The 19276-nt window shown below is 37.0% G+C and overlaps 1 protein-coding gene across 1 annotated transcript in view; it reads right to left on the minus strand.

Annotated features, from left to right (window-relative positions):
- Positions 1 to 1329: 1329 nt before the first annotated feature.
- Positions 1330 to 19276, minus strand: part of ANAPC10 (anaphase promoting complex subunit 10) — a 31380-nt gene continuing 13433 nt past the window's right edge. Inside the window, exon 4 of the mRNA XM_009890727.1 lies at positions 1330 to 1560. Coding sequence (XP_009889029.1) covers positions 1330 to 1560 — 231 coding nt within the window. The remainder of the gene's footprint in view (positions 1561 to 19276) is intronic.

Raw genomic sequence — 19276 nt, forward strand, 5'->3', positions numbered from 1 at the left:
CTGGAGGATGCTGTATCATTGTTTGATGAGCCTCCACTATTATTAGCCTTTCCTTGCTCACAATTAGGAAGCGTGTCAGGAGTTTTCTTTGGCTGAGATTAGTCTCGATTTACCATCAATTTTTATGGTGCTAGGAGGAAGAATGGATTTGATCACTACTGAAAATTGTAAGAGAAACCCCTGTACAACAGCCTCTCTTTCTAAAATCTACTTAATTGTTTTTAAAAGGTGAAATAACTAATAATTAGGCTATGAGACATCAGCAGAAGTGCTAAATACTCCTACTTACAGCAAGTAGACTAAGCGTACATTTTCCTTGCCATGTTCTTTACTTTAAAACACATTACAGAAACTCCGTGGTATGAGTCTGAGATTACCTTGTGTTAACCACTTGAGTTCTTAGTAATTTAGAAGATGCATTAGACCTTCAGATTCATTCCTACTGTTACTGCATGAAGTTAGAGCATTCGTAACTCTCCTCCTGTTTTGAACAGCTATCATGTTTAGATGATGTATACTCAGTATATCTATACTAATGTATATGTTATACCGAGTAATTTGGAAAGGTTTGTTTTTCTTCATGTCATTGTCATCTTCATTTCATTACTGGTGACTGGAACAGACTCCCCAGGGAACTGGTCATGACACCAAGCCTGTCAAGAGTTCAAGGAGCATCTGGATGACACTCTTACACATATGGGTTAGCTTTAGGTAGTCCTGCAAGGAGCAAGGACTACCTCAATGATCCTTATAGGTCCCTTCCAACTTGAGATATTCTATGATTCTATGATCTACTTCGCAGTTACAAAGAAGGCTAAATCCATGCAGACAGTCATTAAGCAGAAAAAAACTATACAGAAATGAGGAGAATGCATTAACATAAGCAATGATGGAAAAATACTACTGGTCGTATCTTTAAACTGTGTCTGTTCAAGAAGAATGCTCTTTAAAAAGAGCAGCTTTTAGATAAAGGAATAAACAGTAACACTATAGAACAGGCTATTTCCATGCATGATCATTAGGGGAAGAGATCATCTAAAAAACCTACCTGTATTATGTCAAATCAATTATTGATTCCTGGTCACAAATATGTTTTTTTAAAGTGCCCAGTTTTTTTCCTCAGATATTACACGAGCACTCAAAAACTGCAAGCAAAAGTAAAAAAAAAATACAGACTACAATATACTGTAGCACGAGATTATCTTTATTTCAAAATCATACAAAGTATAAACATAAAGACTGAAGTAAACCCTGCTCTTTAAGCATTTGAATACTTAAGCAACAATACTGCCATCAAAAAATGCCTTTATTCCTTCTCATTAAGAAATTTTATCTTATGGAGCGATACATCATGAAATCAATTGTTGTACATCTAGGAAATTTACCAATAGAGCTCTCTTCCACCGGGGTGTACACTTTGATTTGTCTCATGTGAGTGTCTCTTCCATTTTGGTGATTAGCTAGAACAGCAATCTGAATCATAAATGTGCGAATAGGCTTCTTATGAGTATCTGTTAAGGGAACATGAATCCAGCCGCTTGGTTCCACTAATTCAAGTTGCTGCCAAAAACAAGACAAAAAAGCAAAACATTCAGAAACAGTTAACATAAGTGATCACATACTAAACCTGTTTAACAGAGCAGAGTCTTGCAGGTCAGATTTTAGTTACTTTTTCAAATGAATTTGAAATAGTACAGTTGAATACTCGTAGCTAATTTACTGCTGCTGTAATTGGATACAAATTAATTCGGTTGACTACAGTTGCGTTTGCTTTTGGCTTTCGGAATCTATCCTTCATTCTGTGCCTTAACCTTAAAATAAAAATAAATATTAAAAAAATACAAACTTGGGTATAAATTCAAGAAAGTCAAAGCAGTACTATTTGGATCCTGCTACTGAAGCACATTGGTCAAAGATGAAAGAAAATACGCATCTTAAAGTTAAATTGTTTTATCTAGGCACTTGGAACTAAAATATGCTAGAATGACTTACATAGGAAACTAAATCCACACAAAGTCTGGGTTTTCAGAAATTCCTTAGATTATTAGGGGGACAGGGGAGGAGAAAGAAAAAGGTGACAGAGGAAAAAATACAGGATAACTCACGGTCTTCATTTCACCTATGTGTCAAGGCAGACGCCTGCACAGTTAAAAATAGCTGAACACCCATTTAACCACATTCTAAGGACCGTTTTGACTTGGCTTTTATACAACAAACCAAGTGTAGTGTGATTATTTTTTTCTTTTTTAAATTTTAATCCTACAGAAAGCAATGTCAAAGCAAGCAAAGAATTGCATTTAATTAATTGTAAACCACATCACTGACACATCAGCATGCTGAAATCAAGCCAGATGCTATGCAGAAGTGTGGTAACAGCTTTTGTTTAAAGCTAGTTGCCCAACTTCAAAGCACAGTGCAAAACACATATGGAAGAGCACACAAGTAAGCGGAAGTCTTGGGGGGGTACACACAAAACAAAACAAAAAACCCAAAACAGTTGTCCACAAGCAAGTGGATTTCACACAGCTAAGCAAATAAGACTGCTGTTCTTAGCAGCAGAGTTCCTCTAAGGAATATCTACGCTTTGAGCAGCTCAAAATTCCCGTCTTTCTCCTGAAAATACTGCATGACAAACATCCTGTCAAATGCCTTGCCTTTGCTGAAGTTTTCAAAACACCCATCTGAAATCTACTGTTTCAAGAGGCAGCAAACACCCTGAGGAAATGACCCAAGAAACAAGTAAAAAAAGTCTGATGACTACTTGAAGTTTACAGAGACAAAAAACCTCTCTCACCTCCACCTTAAAAAAAAAAAAAAAAAAAAATCCCACAACCCAAAACTCTCCACTACTGCAGGCTCTCCAACAAATAATTTCCAAAGCATTAAATTCACTAAACCTTAGCAGCAACCCTTTTCACTCCAGGAGGTAGACACTTGCTCAAGCACACATTCACTTATTTGTTGTAACCCTGTCCCTTTCAAAGAACATACAAAATCTTTTTTTTGCATAGGAAACACCAGGTAACAGTTGGCTTTACAAAGCGATAAAAATGATGTACTGTTGAAGCAGCATTACACAGGGGAAATTTATCATAGTGAGGTAGTAGTCAACAGTTTGAGCAAGTATGCTTTCCATCTCCACAGTAAACAGTATGGATGACAATCCCAGTAATACTTTATTCAACTACTACTAAAGTAAAGTGGCTATGATTTATAAGAGAATTAAAAGGTTATTGCTAATTAAACTTGCATTTTAATATTATTCTCAGTTTACAAATTTTGACTCCTAATTCAAAGTGGAAAATTTAAGTTCCAGAGGTATGATATTGGGAGTTTTATGCTTGGATCAGTATGAAATTGATTAGTTAATACGTTAAAAAAAAGTACTGCTTTCTATAGGTTGACATCATTGGTTTCAGACAGACCCAATATAGTTCAGGTTTGCATGCTTTATTGGGAACGAAATTGCTAAGAGTGAAATCATGGCTCCATCTCCAGAACCAAAAGAGCTACCAAGGGATTAGCAAAATTGGACTATTTGTACAAAAGGAAGTTGGATGCTTGTTAAATTCAGAGAAAACCACGTATTTTATTTTAAGAGAATTATTAGGGTTATAAAGGTAAGCATTGGAAAGTTAAGAGTTGCAAAGGTGATTTTACTAATCTAATAAGATACCAGTATGTTATTACATATGTAAACTTCTGATTACATATTTATCAATGCTTTGATCCACCCCTGATCAACAGGAGGTGGTCATATGCTTCATTTATAGCATATTAATTTTCCAGTCCTGCTACAAATGCAAAACTTCACAAGCCATTCTACAGAGATGGGACAAGTAATTTCTACATCTGTAAAACAGGCGACTGAGGCATTAGGTTAATTAGATTAAAATATTCCCTTGTTCCAGATGTCAAATTTCACATACTTTGAACCTGATTTTTACTGTCTTTAGTAATATACAGTATTTTACATGAGGTTTAGCTCCCACTGAGTTCACTTGCAGTTATAAGTGTCTGCATTTCTGTGAATTGGTAAGAGTTCTCAAACCAGCCACCAGAACACACAGTATGAGCAGCCACCTAGGAACAGTTATTTGAGTGCATCATGTAAAAACACCATGACTAAGCACAGATTGCACACAATTCATCAAGCAGCATTCAATTGCCTCAGCCACAAAGACTTTTTTTATTCCTGAAATCTCTGCTTTGCTTACTCCACGTTTCAACTTCTGTAACAGACGAAGACACATCCTTTACTGTACAAATTCTGGACTCATCCTCAGAATAGAGCCCTTTCCCCCATTCCAATCAAATAGTTGCCTCTTGGACAAAACATGTGACGCTTGCGGTGAAGTTGGAGGCCATACTACAACGTATTAAGTGCAAGAGGTCTGAGTTAGACTTAAATGTTTGAGAAAAGTGAGCTCTCGATTTTTGCACTCTAAATAACATTACTGTATTGTGACTTTTTCTAACTTTTTTTTTTTTTTAAATTGATGCTTACATAGTTCAGTAAAAGGAATAAAACCTTGGGACCCACTCAACTACTTAAGTTTAAATACAACAAACCCTAACGATTATCTGAACATCCACTAGAAAAGAAAGTAATGTTTTGCCAGTATGATACACGCATTTTCCCTGACCAAAGGAATGGTACAAACCAGACACACACACACGCTCTTAAATTCTTCTCTTCCACATCTGTCATGCTCTTTCAGATGAATGAGACAGTTTCTGTTTGCAGAGGGCCCAGGTCCTTCACCAGGGAGAAGGAACAGGACATGGGAATAGGCGGTGGTGGTATAAGACAAAACACTGCCCACTCTTAGTTCGATGTCAGCACCCAGCTCCAGCCGTTACAATTCCTAGCAGAAGTGGGATGAAATATGCAGCTCTACTCTGCCTGAAGCATTCCCAGTGTGAACAGAATCTAAAGGAAACTTACTGTGAAGTTTTAAGAAATTCCTATTAAGCCCAAGCAAATGGCAATCTTTCAAAGCCTTGTAAACCGGTCTGGAAATTTGGGTGGATTTTTACAGGGAGGCAAAAGGCACATCCTCAACACAAAGGCTGAACTATTGCCAAATTTCAAATCCTTGCTTCAGAGCTTGGGGGCACTGGAGCATCAAAGAAGGACACCAGAATATTCTCACACAAGCAAAATAGCATACTTTTCACTCGCCTTATTCTTGGAACAGAACTGCTTTGGCTGAAGCTTTCAAAAAAATTCAACCCAAGGCAGACATCTGGCATGGAAAAATCTGTCTGAACTGAATTTTGGCAAAAGTTGTAAAGTAACTAAGAGTTAAGCCTTAAAACGGAAAGGGTCGCGCAACCTTAAGTACAGGTGGCACTAGCAGCTCTACCTATAGGAAGTACTATACTTTAAATCCATTTCAGTTGATTTTGCTGTCAATCCTGTTCTTAAAAAGCACTACCCACTGTATATACATATATATATTTCACCCCAACTCTACCGCATAAGTCCACTATGAGAACATACCAGATTAAGTTTCCTCCTGTATTTTTTCCTCCTATGAAGGTTATTAAGAATCAGTCACAATTAACTGGCTTCCAGGAAAGTTTTTAAAATCAGCTATATTATTAATTACCTGAGTGAAACTAAAAACTGAAAGTTTCTTTCCATTATGTGTTTTACCAGAAAAGGTTAAAAAAAGGGAAACAAAGGAAAGAATCAATGCAAGCTCAATATTGGTAACTCAAGACAATTCCTGTGGCTCTAGACTAATCTTACACACAATATACTAAAAGCCTAGTTTGTTTTTGTTTTTTTTTTAATTTGCTACTATGAATTTTGTGACAATTGATAAACAAGAAAAGCATGAAAGTCAAAATAAAGGAAAAAAGGGATAAAAATTGAAATGGAAAAATCACTCACCTGTCCTTTGCTGCTGTTATATATTCTTATCTATCTCTTCTCCTGCCTTCTCTCCATTGCTTTCTTATTTTTCCTGTCCTCTGCATGCTACAGCTTTACCTATGGACATATACTCCTACTCCAGTAATCGAGGTTATTTTAAAAGCGAAAGCAGAAATAATGTTCTCAATGGAAATCTCCTCTCCGGCTAATTTAATAGCCCTGTTTCTTCACTTTATTTTATAGTCCAGAGGTTCTACAGAATTCCATACATGTTTGCTGTGTAGCATAGCTGCTATTGCAACTAATGGGTGTTCTACCATAGAAGACACAAACCACACAACAAAATAAAAATAATAATAATAATAAAAAAAAATAAATCAAGGCCAAAGCAACTTGAGGCTACACTTCAGAACCAGAGCTTTTAAGAGGGAGCTTATTCCTCACTGGTATCGCTGCCCTCCTTATAGGATAGGAAATTATTTATCTAAAGAAGACTTTTTTATTGTACTTAATCCTACTTAAATTGAATATTTACCTCTTTTCAATACTCAGTGATATTCTGCTTAAATTCTGTGGTGTCTTCAAAGTGGCATATAACACAAACTGCTACTTCTACTAGACTTATAAACCCAACCCAAGTTGTTTGCTATATTTACAGTAGGCTAACATCCTTGAAACAATACATTATTTTTGTCTCCCTATGAAGATATCTCTTTTGAAGATAACAGAAAGGAAAAAACCCACTGTAAGTAGTTTCATATTCAGGGTCAATACGAACATATCCCAGAATGTATGCTAGACGGGGCGCACAGATTTCAGGGAAATAAGTTTTTCTGTACGTATATAGGAAGAAAAAGCAGCCTGTTTTCATCGCCTGGAGAAAAAAAAAATCCTCTTCTGCACACACATTCTGACAGAAAGCTGCGAATTACTGCTGCCATCACAGCTTCAACATGATACAACATGATTCTGAGATGTTGGTACCTCATTGCATTTCCATTTAATCATCTGTACTACTAGATCCAAATGGCAACACATATTTCTAGTGGCTGCCTCTAAAACAGGCTGTGAAACCAAACAGCATTTGATTTTACTCCTTCTACTTTTCTCATAAAATTGTTAAAGATGCTTCTTTTTATTTTAGTGACTTAGCTACCTTTGAAATTAAAAGTAGTGTCTACACTCTTTTTCACAAATGTAATTTTGCTTTCCAATATGCTCAACTAGTTCTTACTACACAGTTATATAAAAACCAAAGCTTTTCAAAGCAGGTGTTCTCAATAAATAATGTATTCTTTTCAGCAGAAGATTATAAAACTAATTTCCAGAGGAAATAAATGCTATTTTCAGAAATGAAGTAATTATCAATACACAGACTTTCTCCACGTTGACTGATTAAATATGGGAAAGGCTTTTCCCTGTTTAGCCATTGTTTTTTTATAGCTATCCAAATATGTTTTCACAACATCTGGCAAGGAGAAAGAAGGCTGGCTGAATTTCCAAAATTCTCTTTCCATAACTGCCATGTCCTACCATATAGCTACCAGCATTCAGAATCAGTAGACCTCTGCGTAATTCCAAATATTGGAACTGTCAACACATGAAGTAGCAGAGCTTGGGCTTCAGCCATCACTTCACTTAGGAAGGAAGAGAACCAGTTAATAGCGGTGATGCACCAGTTCAAGCAGAAAAATGAAGCATGTCCAAAAGAAACTCTACAAGTTCCAAGTGAGTCAAAGGAGGGACACCACATTAGCAGCTTAACAAGAAACACAGTAACATGCTCAAAGGACCCACTGTGAAAAGCGTTGCTTTGCTCTAACGAAGCAACGACCACCTAAGGAGATGGCTCTGTGGTCTTAATCAGTCACCTCCTTAAACAGTCAAGAAATCTAACTTCAGTCCATTAGGTAAGAGAAGTTTTCCATTCTTCCAAAGAGCAGTTCCTGAAGATTCTAGAGGAGTACAGTCCATCTCTCAGGAAGATTCAACTATGGATTTGAGCAGACAGGAGACTAGTTGCAGAATAAGCTATAATAGGCAGTGAAACCTGCAAATACTAAAAATTCCTACCATATATAAGCTTTTTGTTCAAATGAGCGGAAAAAAATCACTTTTGAGAAGACTGGGAAGGTTAAAAAGAGAAAGGTCAAAAGGATCCTTGCAAAGTTTTATAGAACCTCCTTCTTCAGATTATTCTGCTCCAGATTAAAACAGTAAAAAATAACCAATGCCCAGCTGTTAGAAAGTTGTATCCCTTTAAAAGAAAGACAACTAAACACACAAGACAAGCTAGAAAGAGTAAGTAGTTTACTGGTACAGATTACCAAAGTAAATATTTGTCACAGAATATGTATATAAGCCTGGAAGTGTAGCACAGAAGTCAACTACACCACAGAGACCCTGAAAATATACTAGAAAAGTCTCAGTCAAGGGAAATACTATGAAAAATTACAAAATATGTTAGGCCAAATTTTCATGAATGCACTAAATTTGACTTCATTTTGCACAGACCAGTTTTCAACACATCTTGCCAAGTTTGTCTCAGAATCATTCGTACCCATATAAATAGTCAAATGCATAGAGTGTGCCAATTCGGTTTATGCAGTTGTTTGTAAGTGACAGTGTATATATGTCCAGAATCACCCATAGCTTGTCTTCATTTCACTCATTTGTGAACTCTTGAATGAATTGGTAAGAAGTCCTGCAAAAATTAAATAGTCTTTAGAAAATGCTCTGCAAAGCAACACTTCTGCTTTATTATGCCAAGCAAAAGCAGCTCACCATCATCTTGAGGATCTTTCACTGTGAACTCTGGTAAAAGGCAGACATCTAAAAACGGGAGTTATAGCCTCTGATGGGGAAAGAATCAGCTAAGACAATGTTACCCCACTATGAGGATCTCATCCTTTAAAATATGATCAGTAAAGTTTTAAATACACTTGACAACTTGTGAAAGAGCAACAGACTGAGGTGCAAAAAGGATGTAAACCACAGAAGATTGTTGGGGTTTTTTTTTTAAAAAAAATTAAACCACAGAAGATTGTTTTTTTTTTAAAAAAAAAACACAAACCAACCAGTACTTGGTAAATAGCATAAAACCATTGAACTGGAGGCCAGTGTAATGCTTGGAACTAAAAATATAATGCTTCTACACAGGTATCACTGAAAACTCGCGAGTAGTTTTTACATGAGACATGAAACTGGATGGATGGGTATCCGCAGACATATCACTGATACAATGCAAAAACACTATTGACAAACCTGTCTAAAGTCTGATCTGAAATTTATTCAAACCATGCTCTCCCCCAGCTCATTGCCATCATTAACAACCTCAGCATCAGTATGAGCTTGTCATGGCTGTCCAATAGGAACCGTGATACTGAATTGCCAGTGGCCGTGCCCTTTGGGCATCACTTCAGGGACACAAAAATATGTTTGAAGAACTGGAATTCCTTAAAACAGTGTCATGTATAAGTCCTGTACTGCCTCGTGGTTCCCTACATAAACACCAATCTTGATCCATTCTCATTTCCTTATGATTTAACACCAAAATTCCTGTGGTTTCATAAAACAATGCAGGCTCAATCATAGCAGCTAGACTACAACACCTCAAGAATCACAGCTGCTGTAAGTAAATAGCTACTCTACAAAAATGCATCGAGAGGTTCCCAGTGTGGGTAATCAGTAAGCCATATCCTCCTTGCATGGTAGGCCAAGGATTAGCATCTATGATGCTCAGAGATTCTTACACTGCCTTTCCAAATTTCATGTGTGGACTACATAAGCAGCACAACACACGTTGGACAATGTCAGTGGGTTACATTCCATTGCCACCTCGTAGATCACAGAAACAGGCATGTTTCTGAAGTAAGCAGATGATGTCAATTGAGCTATGATGTAACTTAAATTTCATTTAGCAGAATTGATTCACCAGACAACTCATGAAATGGTTTCATTCACTGGTCTGTTTTGATATTCTTTAGAATGAGGTGTCCTGATTAGAATTTCCCCATATAGTAAAAAAGCAAGGAAGCATTTGATTTGATTCTGCTGATAAAACAATGCAATGTCTTCCCAGATATACTTCTTTCATTTAGACAGAATTTCAGTACTACAACAGGAATAAACTTAGGAAGAATACAGCATTGAAATTTAATCTATGAAATGTTAAACAGAGAAATTCAGGTTTTACGTTATTATTCCTCTCATGGCTTGTTTATGAAGTCTTCCAAAATCAGATGAGAACCATGTAAGAGGACAACAATTAAGTCTTAGACAGGAGGAGAGTCTCTGATGAGTAAGTATGCACATAGGACTACTGTCAAATGGGAGAAAGTGGGGTACAATTGCACATGCTGTGGAACACCAAGAATTTTATGACGTGGACTCACAGGAAAAACAGCTGTTTCAAAAGTATTAAGTGATAAAGAACCATAAGTAACTGATGCCTGCAAAAGGGTGAAGGCTGTGCTGAACTGCCCACGTAAAAATCTCCTGGCAGATGAAGTCACTTTGGTGGAAGTCCCACAGGCTGATAAACGGGTGGTCTGGACACACGTGGAGGGGCCCCTGTCCGTGGTCCTTAAGCAATCACCACCCTCCCCACCACGCTCACCCTACTGCATCTGCTCACAGTACTTGCCCCTAACACTTGCACAATCAGGTACGAGCAGCCCGAGACACAAATAAATAGCCTGCCAAATGCTCAGCCAAAACTGTCTTAATCACTTGTAATTTCAGAAAATACTGCCTGCTTAACTCTGGGGGCAGAAAAAGAGCAAGCAAAAGTAAAGAAAGACAACAATCTTTGAATACTTCACCCTCTAGAATTTGGCTGAAAACAGCTCTTCATTCTAGAAAACGTATCTGCAGAAACCATCAGGAATTTGTCACAGATTGTTTGCTAGGAAAGTCTCTCCAGAAAGAAAGGAACAATGTTTTCACATTTGTTGTGCCATAGACACTTTTTTAAAAAAAATATGTTCTGTGAGGGACGTTGCATAGACAGCTCATAATTCATTACAAAAATATGTAATTTTTGTATACAATGTCAAGATGTATATAATGTCTCAGAGAAGGCCAAAAATGTTAAATAGGTTTGGACAGTTAAGTCCCGCACCTTTAAAAACTTATTTTTTTGGTTGAGTGAGGTCACTCGAACATAATAGAGTTTATGCTTGACACATCGATAAATTAAATCTCATTAGAGAAGGACTGTCTGCCTGCGTATGTTTTAAGTGGCAGCCATCCTATCCACTGGAAGTTAAGAAAAATACAAAAACCTTCTCCTTGTCTGTCCCTTTGGAAAGCAGAGTGATCGAATCAGCAAGTATAGTGACAATGCAGTCTAGCATGGAGTTTCATATGCACATGTATGGAAATAAGACCTAAAACTCCAAAGCAAACTTACAACCCACAGCAGGAAGTCATCTAAGTTTAGTTTGGTTTCAGCTAAAACAGATTCATTTTAACAGGAACCTGTTGCTCCAGAAGAAATAGTCTCTCCAACTGAAATCAGTCATAACAGCGGTGAAATTTTGGATCTCTGATTTAATGAAAAATGGTTTTCATAATTCATTTAAGGATCAGTCAAGAGTGGAGAAAGGGAAGGCCAACATATCCAAGCTCATTAGCATTCTCCTGCTGGGACCTCTGTCTCATTAACCAGCTGTCACAATAGATAGGAATGCCATACCTTTGCAGGTGCACTGCTATTAAACTTTGGGAAGACTCCTGGTATCAGGGGAACTCCTTCAGACCTACAGGGACTTGGCTCCAACGTGAATTTCAGTTACTTCCCTTGAGCTTGGCAGATAGCATGCTGAAGCTGAAAAAGCAACAAAAAAAATTCTTGAGCTTATGCTCTAGAGTGGTGGCCTGGCTGACGGTGTCAAATATAGGTAATGCAGCCCAAAACAAACTTTCTGCTTCAGTTTGCCTACTTCTGGTACCTAAGTTGTTTAAAGTCTAAGTTGCAGACATACTGGAACAGACTGCATCTGGACAGTCTGGTCCTAAAAATGAATGGTAGAAAAGCTACGGTTTGCTGCAAGTCTTTAAACTTTCCAAAATTCCAGCATTCTGAAAGAAGGATGAGGGATTTTTTTTTTTTATTTACTATTATTTTTTTTAAAAACCCAGGGTACTATCCAACTATAATTATCAGTAGCTCAGAGTATTATAGATGCAGATGGGAGAAAGAAAATAGCATGTTAAAAAAAAAAAACCAAAACCACAAACACAAAAAATTATTAGAAAATATATAGCCAGCACTGCACATTTAGAAAGAAGTGCAAATCTCACTTAGTGAAAACAAGCATTCTGTACCTTTTGGTAAGCACTTCAAATCATAAAAGCTTATCTCACTGCAATGTTTTTTTCATTTTACGGACAACTAACAAAGGAGAAGGTCCCATATGCACAAGGTAACAGGTGAGTATCCTACTAAGTAGGAGTCTGGCAGAACTGATACAAGTTATTTTTGGTATGCTGTGTGATGATACAGAATAGAACCAGAAGTTTCTCTAACAATCATATGTTTAAACGATAAACTGTTGTGAAAATGGAGCAGGTGATGGCATAAACCTGGCAAATGTCATTCATACAATTATTTCTTTGAAAATCCTTCCAGTAAATTTTACCTGATCAGCAGACAGGGAAAAAAAAAACAGGGAGACTGCTTTACCAAAAAAAGTGTCAAACACAACAAAACAAAAAACCCTACAATTTCCCAAGTTCACTCCAACAGACGGTACCATCTGCATTCAAACTTCTAGTCACAACACAAAATACAAAATAGTGACAGAACTATCAAAAAAACCACCTAGTTAAGTATCTGGGCTAAGGTTTTCAGAAAAAAGGAAACAGGGCACAAAGTTCTTAAAAATTACTTAAGAAGACATATTATTAGCGCTTTTATTTAAATTCTTATCTTAGTCATGAATCACAGTCCCTCCCCACTCCCAAAAAAGCACTCAGAAGCCCTAAGATTTTCCAATTCCTGTACTAAGATCTAAAATCCTTAGTCCCTCTTCAAAGCATCATCCATCCAAAATAAGGGCATCATCTCCTACAATTTCCAGGTGAGTCAGGCTGCTCTCAGGGAAGACAGTAGCACTTCAACCATCTACTGAAGAAAGGTAGGGGAAACCAGGAAGTAGGATAACAAAGTGAAAGAGCAAACAGCTATACAAAGACAGGAGAGAACAGATTGAACTAGAGCAGTGGAACATGCTGCAGCAAAGAAGTCTGAAAATGCATTAAAAAAAACTCGTCTTTAGTTCATGTGAATTTGCATTACAAATGGGACTGCTGACTAAAGAACGGGACAAGGTGTTAATATTGGCAGCTGCCTTTTATGAAAGGTAACAGAACACCACAGAATCCTATGAGAAAGGAGAGAATAAACAGAATTTCCTGTAAGCAAAGAAATAAGTGCTTTAAAAGAAAATCCTACAATAGTTACTTGTTAAGTGATGACCTTATACAAGATCACATTAGGGCAAATAGAATTACGACATCAGAAACCAGGAGACAGAAGAGCAGAAAGGAAGATGTGCTATCAATTTTTCCAAACCAGAACTGCTGGGTACAAGCAGAAACAATATAAATGGACTGTGTGGATGCACTGCACAAATTCGTTGCAAATGGAAGTTAAATGACTGAAAACAGTACTGGGAAATAACTAAACTTACAAAGGTGCAGAGGTTTGCAAAACAGATGAGAGCTGTACTTCCGACATCTGCAGTTCCCATTTGTTCTAACGTATATAATGGAATGATATTACGTTTGAGCAAAAGTGCAAAAAAAAAAAAAAAAAAATCGGCTCATAATTTACCTTCAAAATTGTTTAGCCATATCCAGGAAATATGTCTAGACATAGCTACAGTTAAATTATACAAGGAAAGTATTTGAAAAAAAAATCAGATTATGTAATGAATATTAAAGATTTAAGTCTCTGAAAACTAGCCACACTGAGTTAATCCTATATCAGATCATCTTGAATCACTTGGTGGAGATAGCCTAGTGAATACACTTCATGCCTTGCACTTTGTATCTCAGAGAATGCTGTAATGCTTCAGAAAATTAATATGGGAAATGAACAAATACAAGAAAATGGGAATATCACAGGATTTTAAAAAGTCAACTGCTAGCAGTCAGGCACCCTTTAAAGGTAAGGGGAAGAAAGTACATCTAAAACAAAAGAAAAACATTCCACTCGCTGAAAAGGGCTCTTATTACACATTGAAGAGAACTAGACTTCTGTTCTTCTACCAGAAGATCGTCCCACAAAACTGCATGGCTCTAACATTCTATGTGTTACACTGAAATGAACTTCCTCAGTGACTCCAATTGTTCGAAAAATACGGCAATAAATTATACCTGAGTGCTACCAAATTAAAAAAATCTTACTTATTCTTTACCAGCAAGAGGTTGCTTTGTAAGACACAAAAACCACTGGTGTTAAGTGAAAGCATTTCTCCTGGTTCCACAGGAATGACTTGTTTCTGAAGAAGTAGTAGAGAATGAAAGAGGGTTGCCACTCCCTAAAATCAAGGAATTTAAAGACTGTAAACCTATGTAAATAATCCCCAAATCCTGCAGAAGTATAGTATACAAACAAGTAAAACATTTTTGCATCTGGATAAGGACCCTGTGGATGCAGATACTCAGTTAAGGCAAGTGGGGCAAAACCTGATAAACTGTAACATTACGTAAGTTCGTTATAGCATGCCAGATTTCAATAAGCAAATCCAGAGTAGTATTTCACAGGATCCAGAACAGATGTAATGCTCAACTCAATGAATATTTACTCATTGGAAACAAATGCAAGAGACTGTTGTGAAGACTATTTGTGTAAATTTAAAATGCAATGCAATGTCTCTTCTGAGAGAGAACCCAAATTCATAAACACGTCTCACTGGAGTTATATTTTCATACGAATGAACTTTAAAAGAGAAGAAATAGGAGTGTATCTGTCAGAGGTTCAGCTGGGTAGTTTTATATGAGCCAGAATACACTTTCATAAATTTGCTAAGCTGGAATCAGGACTGTTGCCCAATGGAAGCATTTAATTTTACATCTACACACAATTTCTTTTTCTTTAACGTACTGGTACAAATGCAGTAGGGTTTTTAACCTTTTGCTTGTGCTTTCTTACAAAACCCTATGTAAGTGTGTCCAGAAAAATGCAAGGCTATGTTTCATCGTTTAGCATGGAGGTTGGACTCTACTTCTGTCAATCTAGATGAATTCTATTTCTTGACTTCTTTCTAGGAGACAAAGATTCCTCAAGTCACTATTCACTCGAGGAACGTACAGTTCAAAAAGATATTCAGACGGAGCTACATAGTGTTGGGCTGATGCCTACCTTACTGCAACAGCATGTCTACTGTAAACAGCAGTCTGGAATAGTCTTAATGCTACATCCAACAGATGTAAGAGTATCAGCTCTTGAGCATAAATTGTATAAGAATCAAAATAAAATTACATCATGTATGCTCCTGAAGAATGAGGGGGTAGTGGAAAAAACAAAACACAAGAATGACATAACTGAAAACTTGCTTACCAATAGGCCTACTAAATCCTAAATCTAGAGGTGCTCTTGAATATCATTTTACTGCTTAGAGATATGAAGTCAGTAACAAGCTAATGGAATTGGATTACAAATGTACGTGACTTACTGCGTATCTTAAAGTCCTGTGGGTACATATGCTCCTCTGATTAATTTAATTCTGCTATGCAAGTAAATCTTTATCTCCTCATGACAGACAGTATAAATAAAAAGAAGAAAGTCTAATAATACCACAATATAAGTTCTTACCCCAGCAGTGCTGGATTTACCCAAAGCCGATTTATGAAAACCTTTGTGTTAAACATGGTGACTGTCATAATCACAACAGAGACCTGTTCCAACAGAGGAAAGCATACTTGAAAATTTTACTAAATCATTTCTCCTGGTATGGAACTGTAACTCCTTTCACAACATCAAAAAAAAAAAAACCAAAATATCATTTGATTTAACCTTCCTAATTATCCTCAGTAACATCATCTCACTAAAAAGTAACAAACAAAGCTCAACATAAAAGAAACAAATTAGGATTTTCTGCATTTGCTTGTAGAAGTTATCCAAAAAATCCTTCATACACACAGTTGAATTTGACTTCCGACAAATACAGAGTGGGGAATTATTTATATTTTTTTTTTTTTAGAAAGGAGTATAATAAGTATTAGGGGCTAGACTCTCATGGTTCACTCAAAGACTGTGACTGAGAACAGTGTTCATAAAAAGCCTCAATAAAAACTGTATTTTCTAGCATTCCTCCAACATGAGACATAAAGCACACCAGAATTCATTCTGAAAAAAAAACAGGAGTGTGAGATAAACCTAGTTTAGGAATCAGATGAAGAAGGCTAGAGAGCACAGGCCTTCAAGCCAGACACACATGCTACATTATTACTCTCATTCCACCCTCTTCTGTGCTCCTGCAGAAAATGGGAAAATCCTGGGAAAGGTTTTTCTGATTCAAATGCATGATCTCAGTTATCTTATGACAGAGTAAGGCAGAGAACAGTCCTAAGATATAAACTACTTCAGATATATAGAAATATTTCCATGCACTGCTTGAGATAAGAGGATAAAACCACATTCGATTCTCCCCTCCTCAGAAAACCTAGCAAAGAATATAATGTAGGCGCTGTCTAGCAGTGTTCTCATCAAAGCTCCCAGCAGACACGTGATCCCTAATCAAAATAACATTTCAGCAGTCAAGGGAGCAAGATCTAACTCTAGAAAGGACTGTCATGATGATAGTTCTGAAGCAACTAAAACTCTTGCTCAAGAACTCTGTATTTGTTCTAGATATCTACCCACTTGCCAGGTAGCATTTTTTTCTGAACCTCAAGGATTGCTTTAACTTGTCATGTGAACAGAATTCCTCTTCATAACTACTTTCTTAATGACACTAAGAATAATGTCAGTTTTCCACTAAAATGTTAAGCTTCAGGAATAGAAAAAGGACTGTAATGATAAAATCCTCTCATACACCTACATGAAATATATTTGTTCATCTACTTTTACCTGAAGAAAAAGTCTGTCTTTTCATTTTTAGAGATACAAAATAGTATATTCTTACTACTGTTTGTGTATACCAACACTACTTGTGAATTTATGGAAACTTTTGGTTGGTTGTTTTGGTGTTGGCCTGACAAAGCATGGCACATTCAGTGCATTTTATGGATTTGTTTTGGGGGTTTGGTTTTTTTTGGGGGGGGTGTGTGTTTTTTTTTTTAAATCTACGTTAGTAGCAGCACCTGATAACTTTGCCATAAGGGAATACCTACTACAAATAGCTAAATCTAATTGAATTTGTACTGATGCAACTAAAGATACTTACAACACAGAAGCCACACATAGGCCAGAAAATAGTGAGTGGTGGACCAATTAGTTCCTAATTTCTTCTACACTGAGGCCACTTCCTCCCCCCCACCCCACTGCTAAACTGTTAAAGAAGAGTGGTTAAGATAGTCACAAGATGTTCCCAGCTGCTGTTGTCTACAAGTTGTTTAAGTGAAACAGAAAATAAGGTGTGGTGTGCCAGTTGACTGGCACCAGTTGAGATGAGAGCAAAAGACTTTCTTAGTTCTTAGGGATCCTAGAAAGTTCCCATTCCTTTTATATCTTAATTTTCTTATGCTTAACCCAAATTAAATCTCAACTGCTGTCTTTCTTCTTTGAAGGACTTTAATACTGAGTTAGTAGTAGCACCCAGAGGGATCAATTTTGATTTGACCTTTCTGCACATATTTAGCACTTCTCACTGTTTGAAATTATCTAGCACTCCCTCTAAGGATTACTTTCCATAATTAAGCCTGTGAAGACAATCAGGTAAATCAAAGCTGACTATTTATAATTCACTGACCTTATCCTCCAAATCCCAATCCACAGTTTGTGGAAAAAAAAAAAATAGTTCAAATGCCACTGCAAGAAATTTCCAACTGGCTAGCAACCTCTCCAGAAAGAGAAAAGCAGGAGCGAGTGAGTGAGCAACATCTATCATCTTTGACACAAAAGAATTCAGTTTTACATATTTCAAGGAAGATGCTGGCGTTCAGTATTGGACTCCCACAATGTTTTTACATATGGGATCCAAAACCAGAGCAGGTAACTTTGGATTTCTCAGGTTTGAGGAACTTCAAGGATGGGAAAGAGCACAGTTGGAGAATGTGTTAGGAGGGAAGAAAAAGAAAAGGAGATGGGTAAAGAGCCCTCTATTTAACAATTTCCATGCAGTATGCAGGCCCCTTTACTACAGAATATCATTTCCCTTTCAAATATAGGTTTGCTGATATCAGAAAGCACTTCTCCAAGACCTCCTCCCTAGCATGCTGCTCCCCAGAGATTAAAGAAGAGTCCCTTGTTCCAGACAGTTTCTTCAGTGGTACCTACCTTCTTACTCTGCTAAATAACTGGTAAAGTCAGGTGTCTGGATTCCTCCCAGAACACTCATCATTCCCCCAGCACTTCCCCAAAAGCCAGTAAATGATACAACGGACAAAGAAAGCAAAGATTTTCAGCTTTCCTTAGCTCAAACCTCAAAGTCTTATGTGACCAGCAGCCTCTTCAAACTTCCATGAAAAAAAAAAAACCCCACCTGACAATCCACACAGCAATTTCCCCTTGGGGACAAGCGCAATTAAAATTGTTACCATAAGCTTCCCTTAAAATCTTCCCAAGCAAGGAAAACTAAAAGAGATGCATGATGTTGTTACAGCAACTACAGTTGAGGGGGCAGGAACCAAAAGAAAACCCACCAGTGAAGTCAGTCTGTAGTATTTTTTTTAGATAGATAACCAGAAGCATGATTTCTATACCAGCAAGCATACACTGACATCATTTGCCACTGACAATTATACCATCAGAAAGACTTTAGCAAAGTTTAGGCAGTCAGATAAATAGATAACTATTTTGAGTACCAAGGTAAACTATCATACTTTACCTAGCTTGAACCTTATAATCTGGTTTAGAATCATTTCCTTTTCTCTTAACTTTTATGAATCTAGCAAAAGACTAGAAACTGTAATAATCTGTCCCTGCATTAAACAGTTTGCCTACCAAGATCTCCAACTACATGGCCAAGCACAGAGAGATTAAAAACAAATGAGAAAATAGATGTTGCTACATGCTACAGTTTGCAAGTAAATAGTACTACATAAGCTTTTGCAAAATACAGTTAAAACAAATTCTGATCAGCTGAGGGGGGGTAATCTGATCGAGTACCATGAAAACAGTCTAGATGAGCCTGCACACTGAAACCAAGTCTAAGCTGTAATGCTGGGTGCACTTGTACTGTATTAAAATGTCAACTAGGGAACGCGCATGAAAAGGGG

This window comes from Charadrius vociferus, unplaced genomic scaffold (assembly GCF_000708025.1).
Source record: "Charadrius vociferus isolate BGI_N301 unplaced genomic scaffold, ASM70802v2 scaffold178, whole genome shotgun sequence".
NCBI lineage: Eukaryota > Metazoa > Chordata > Aves > Charadriiformes > Charadriidae > Charadrius > Charadrius vociferus.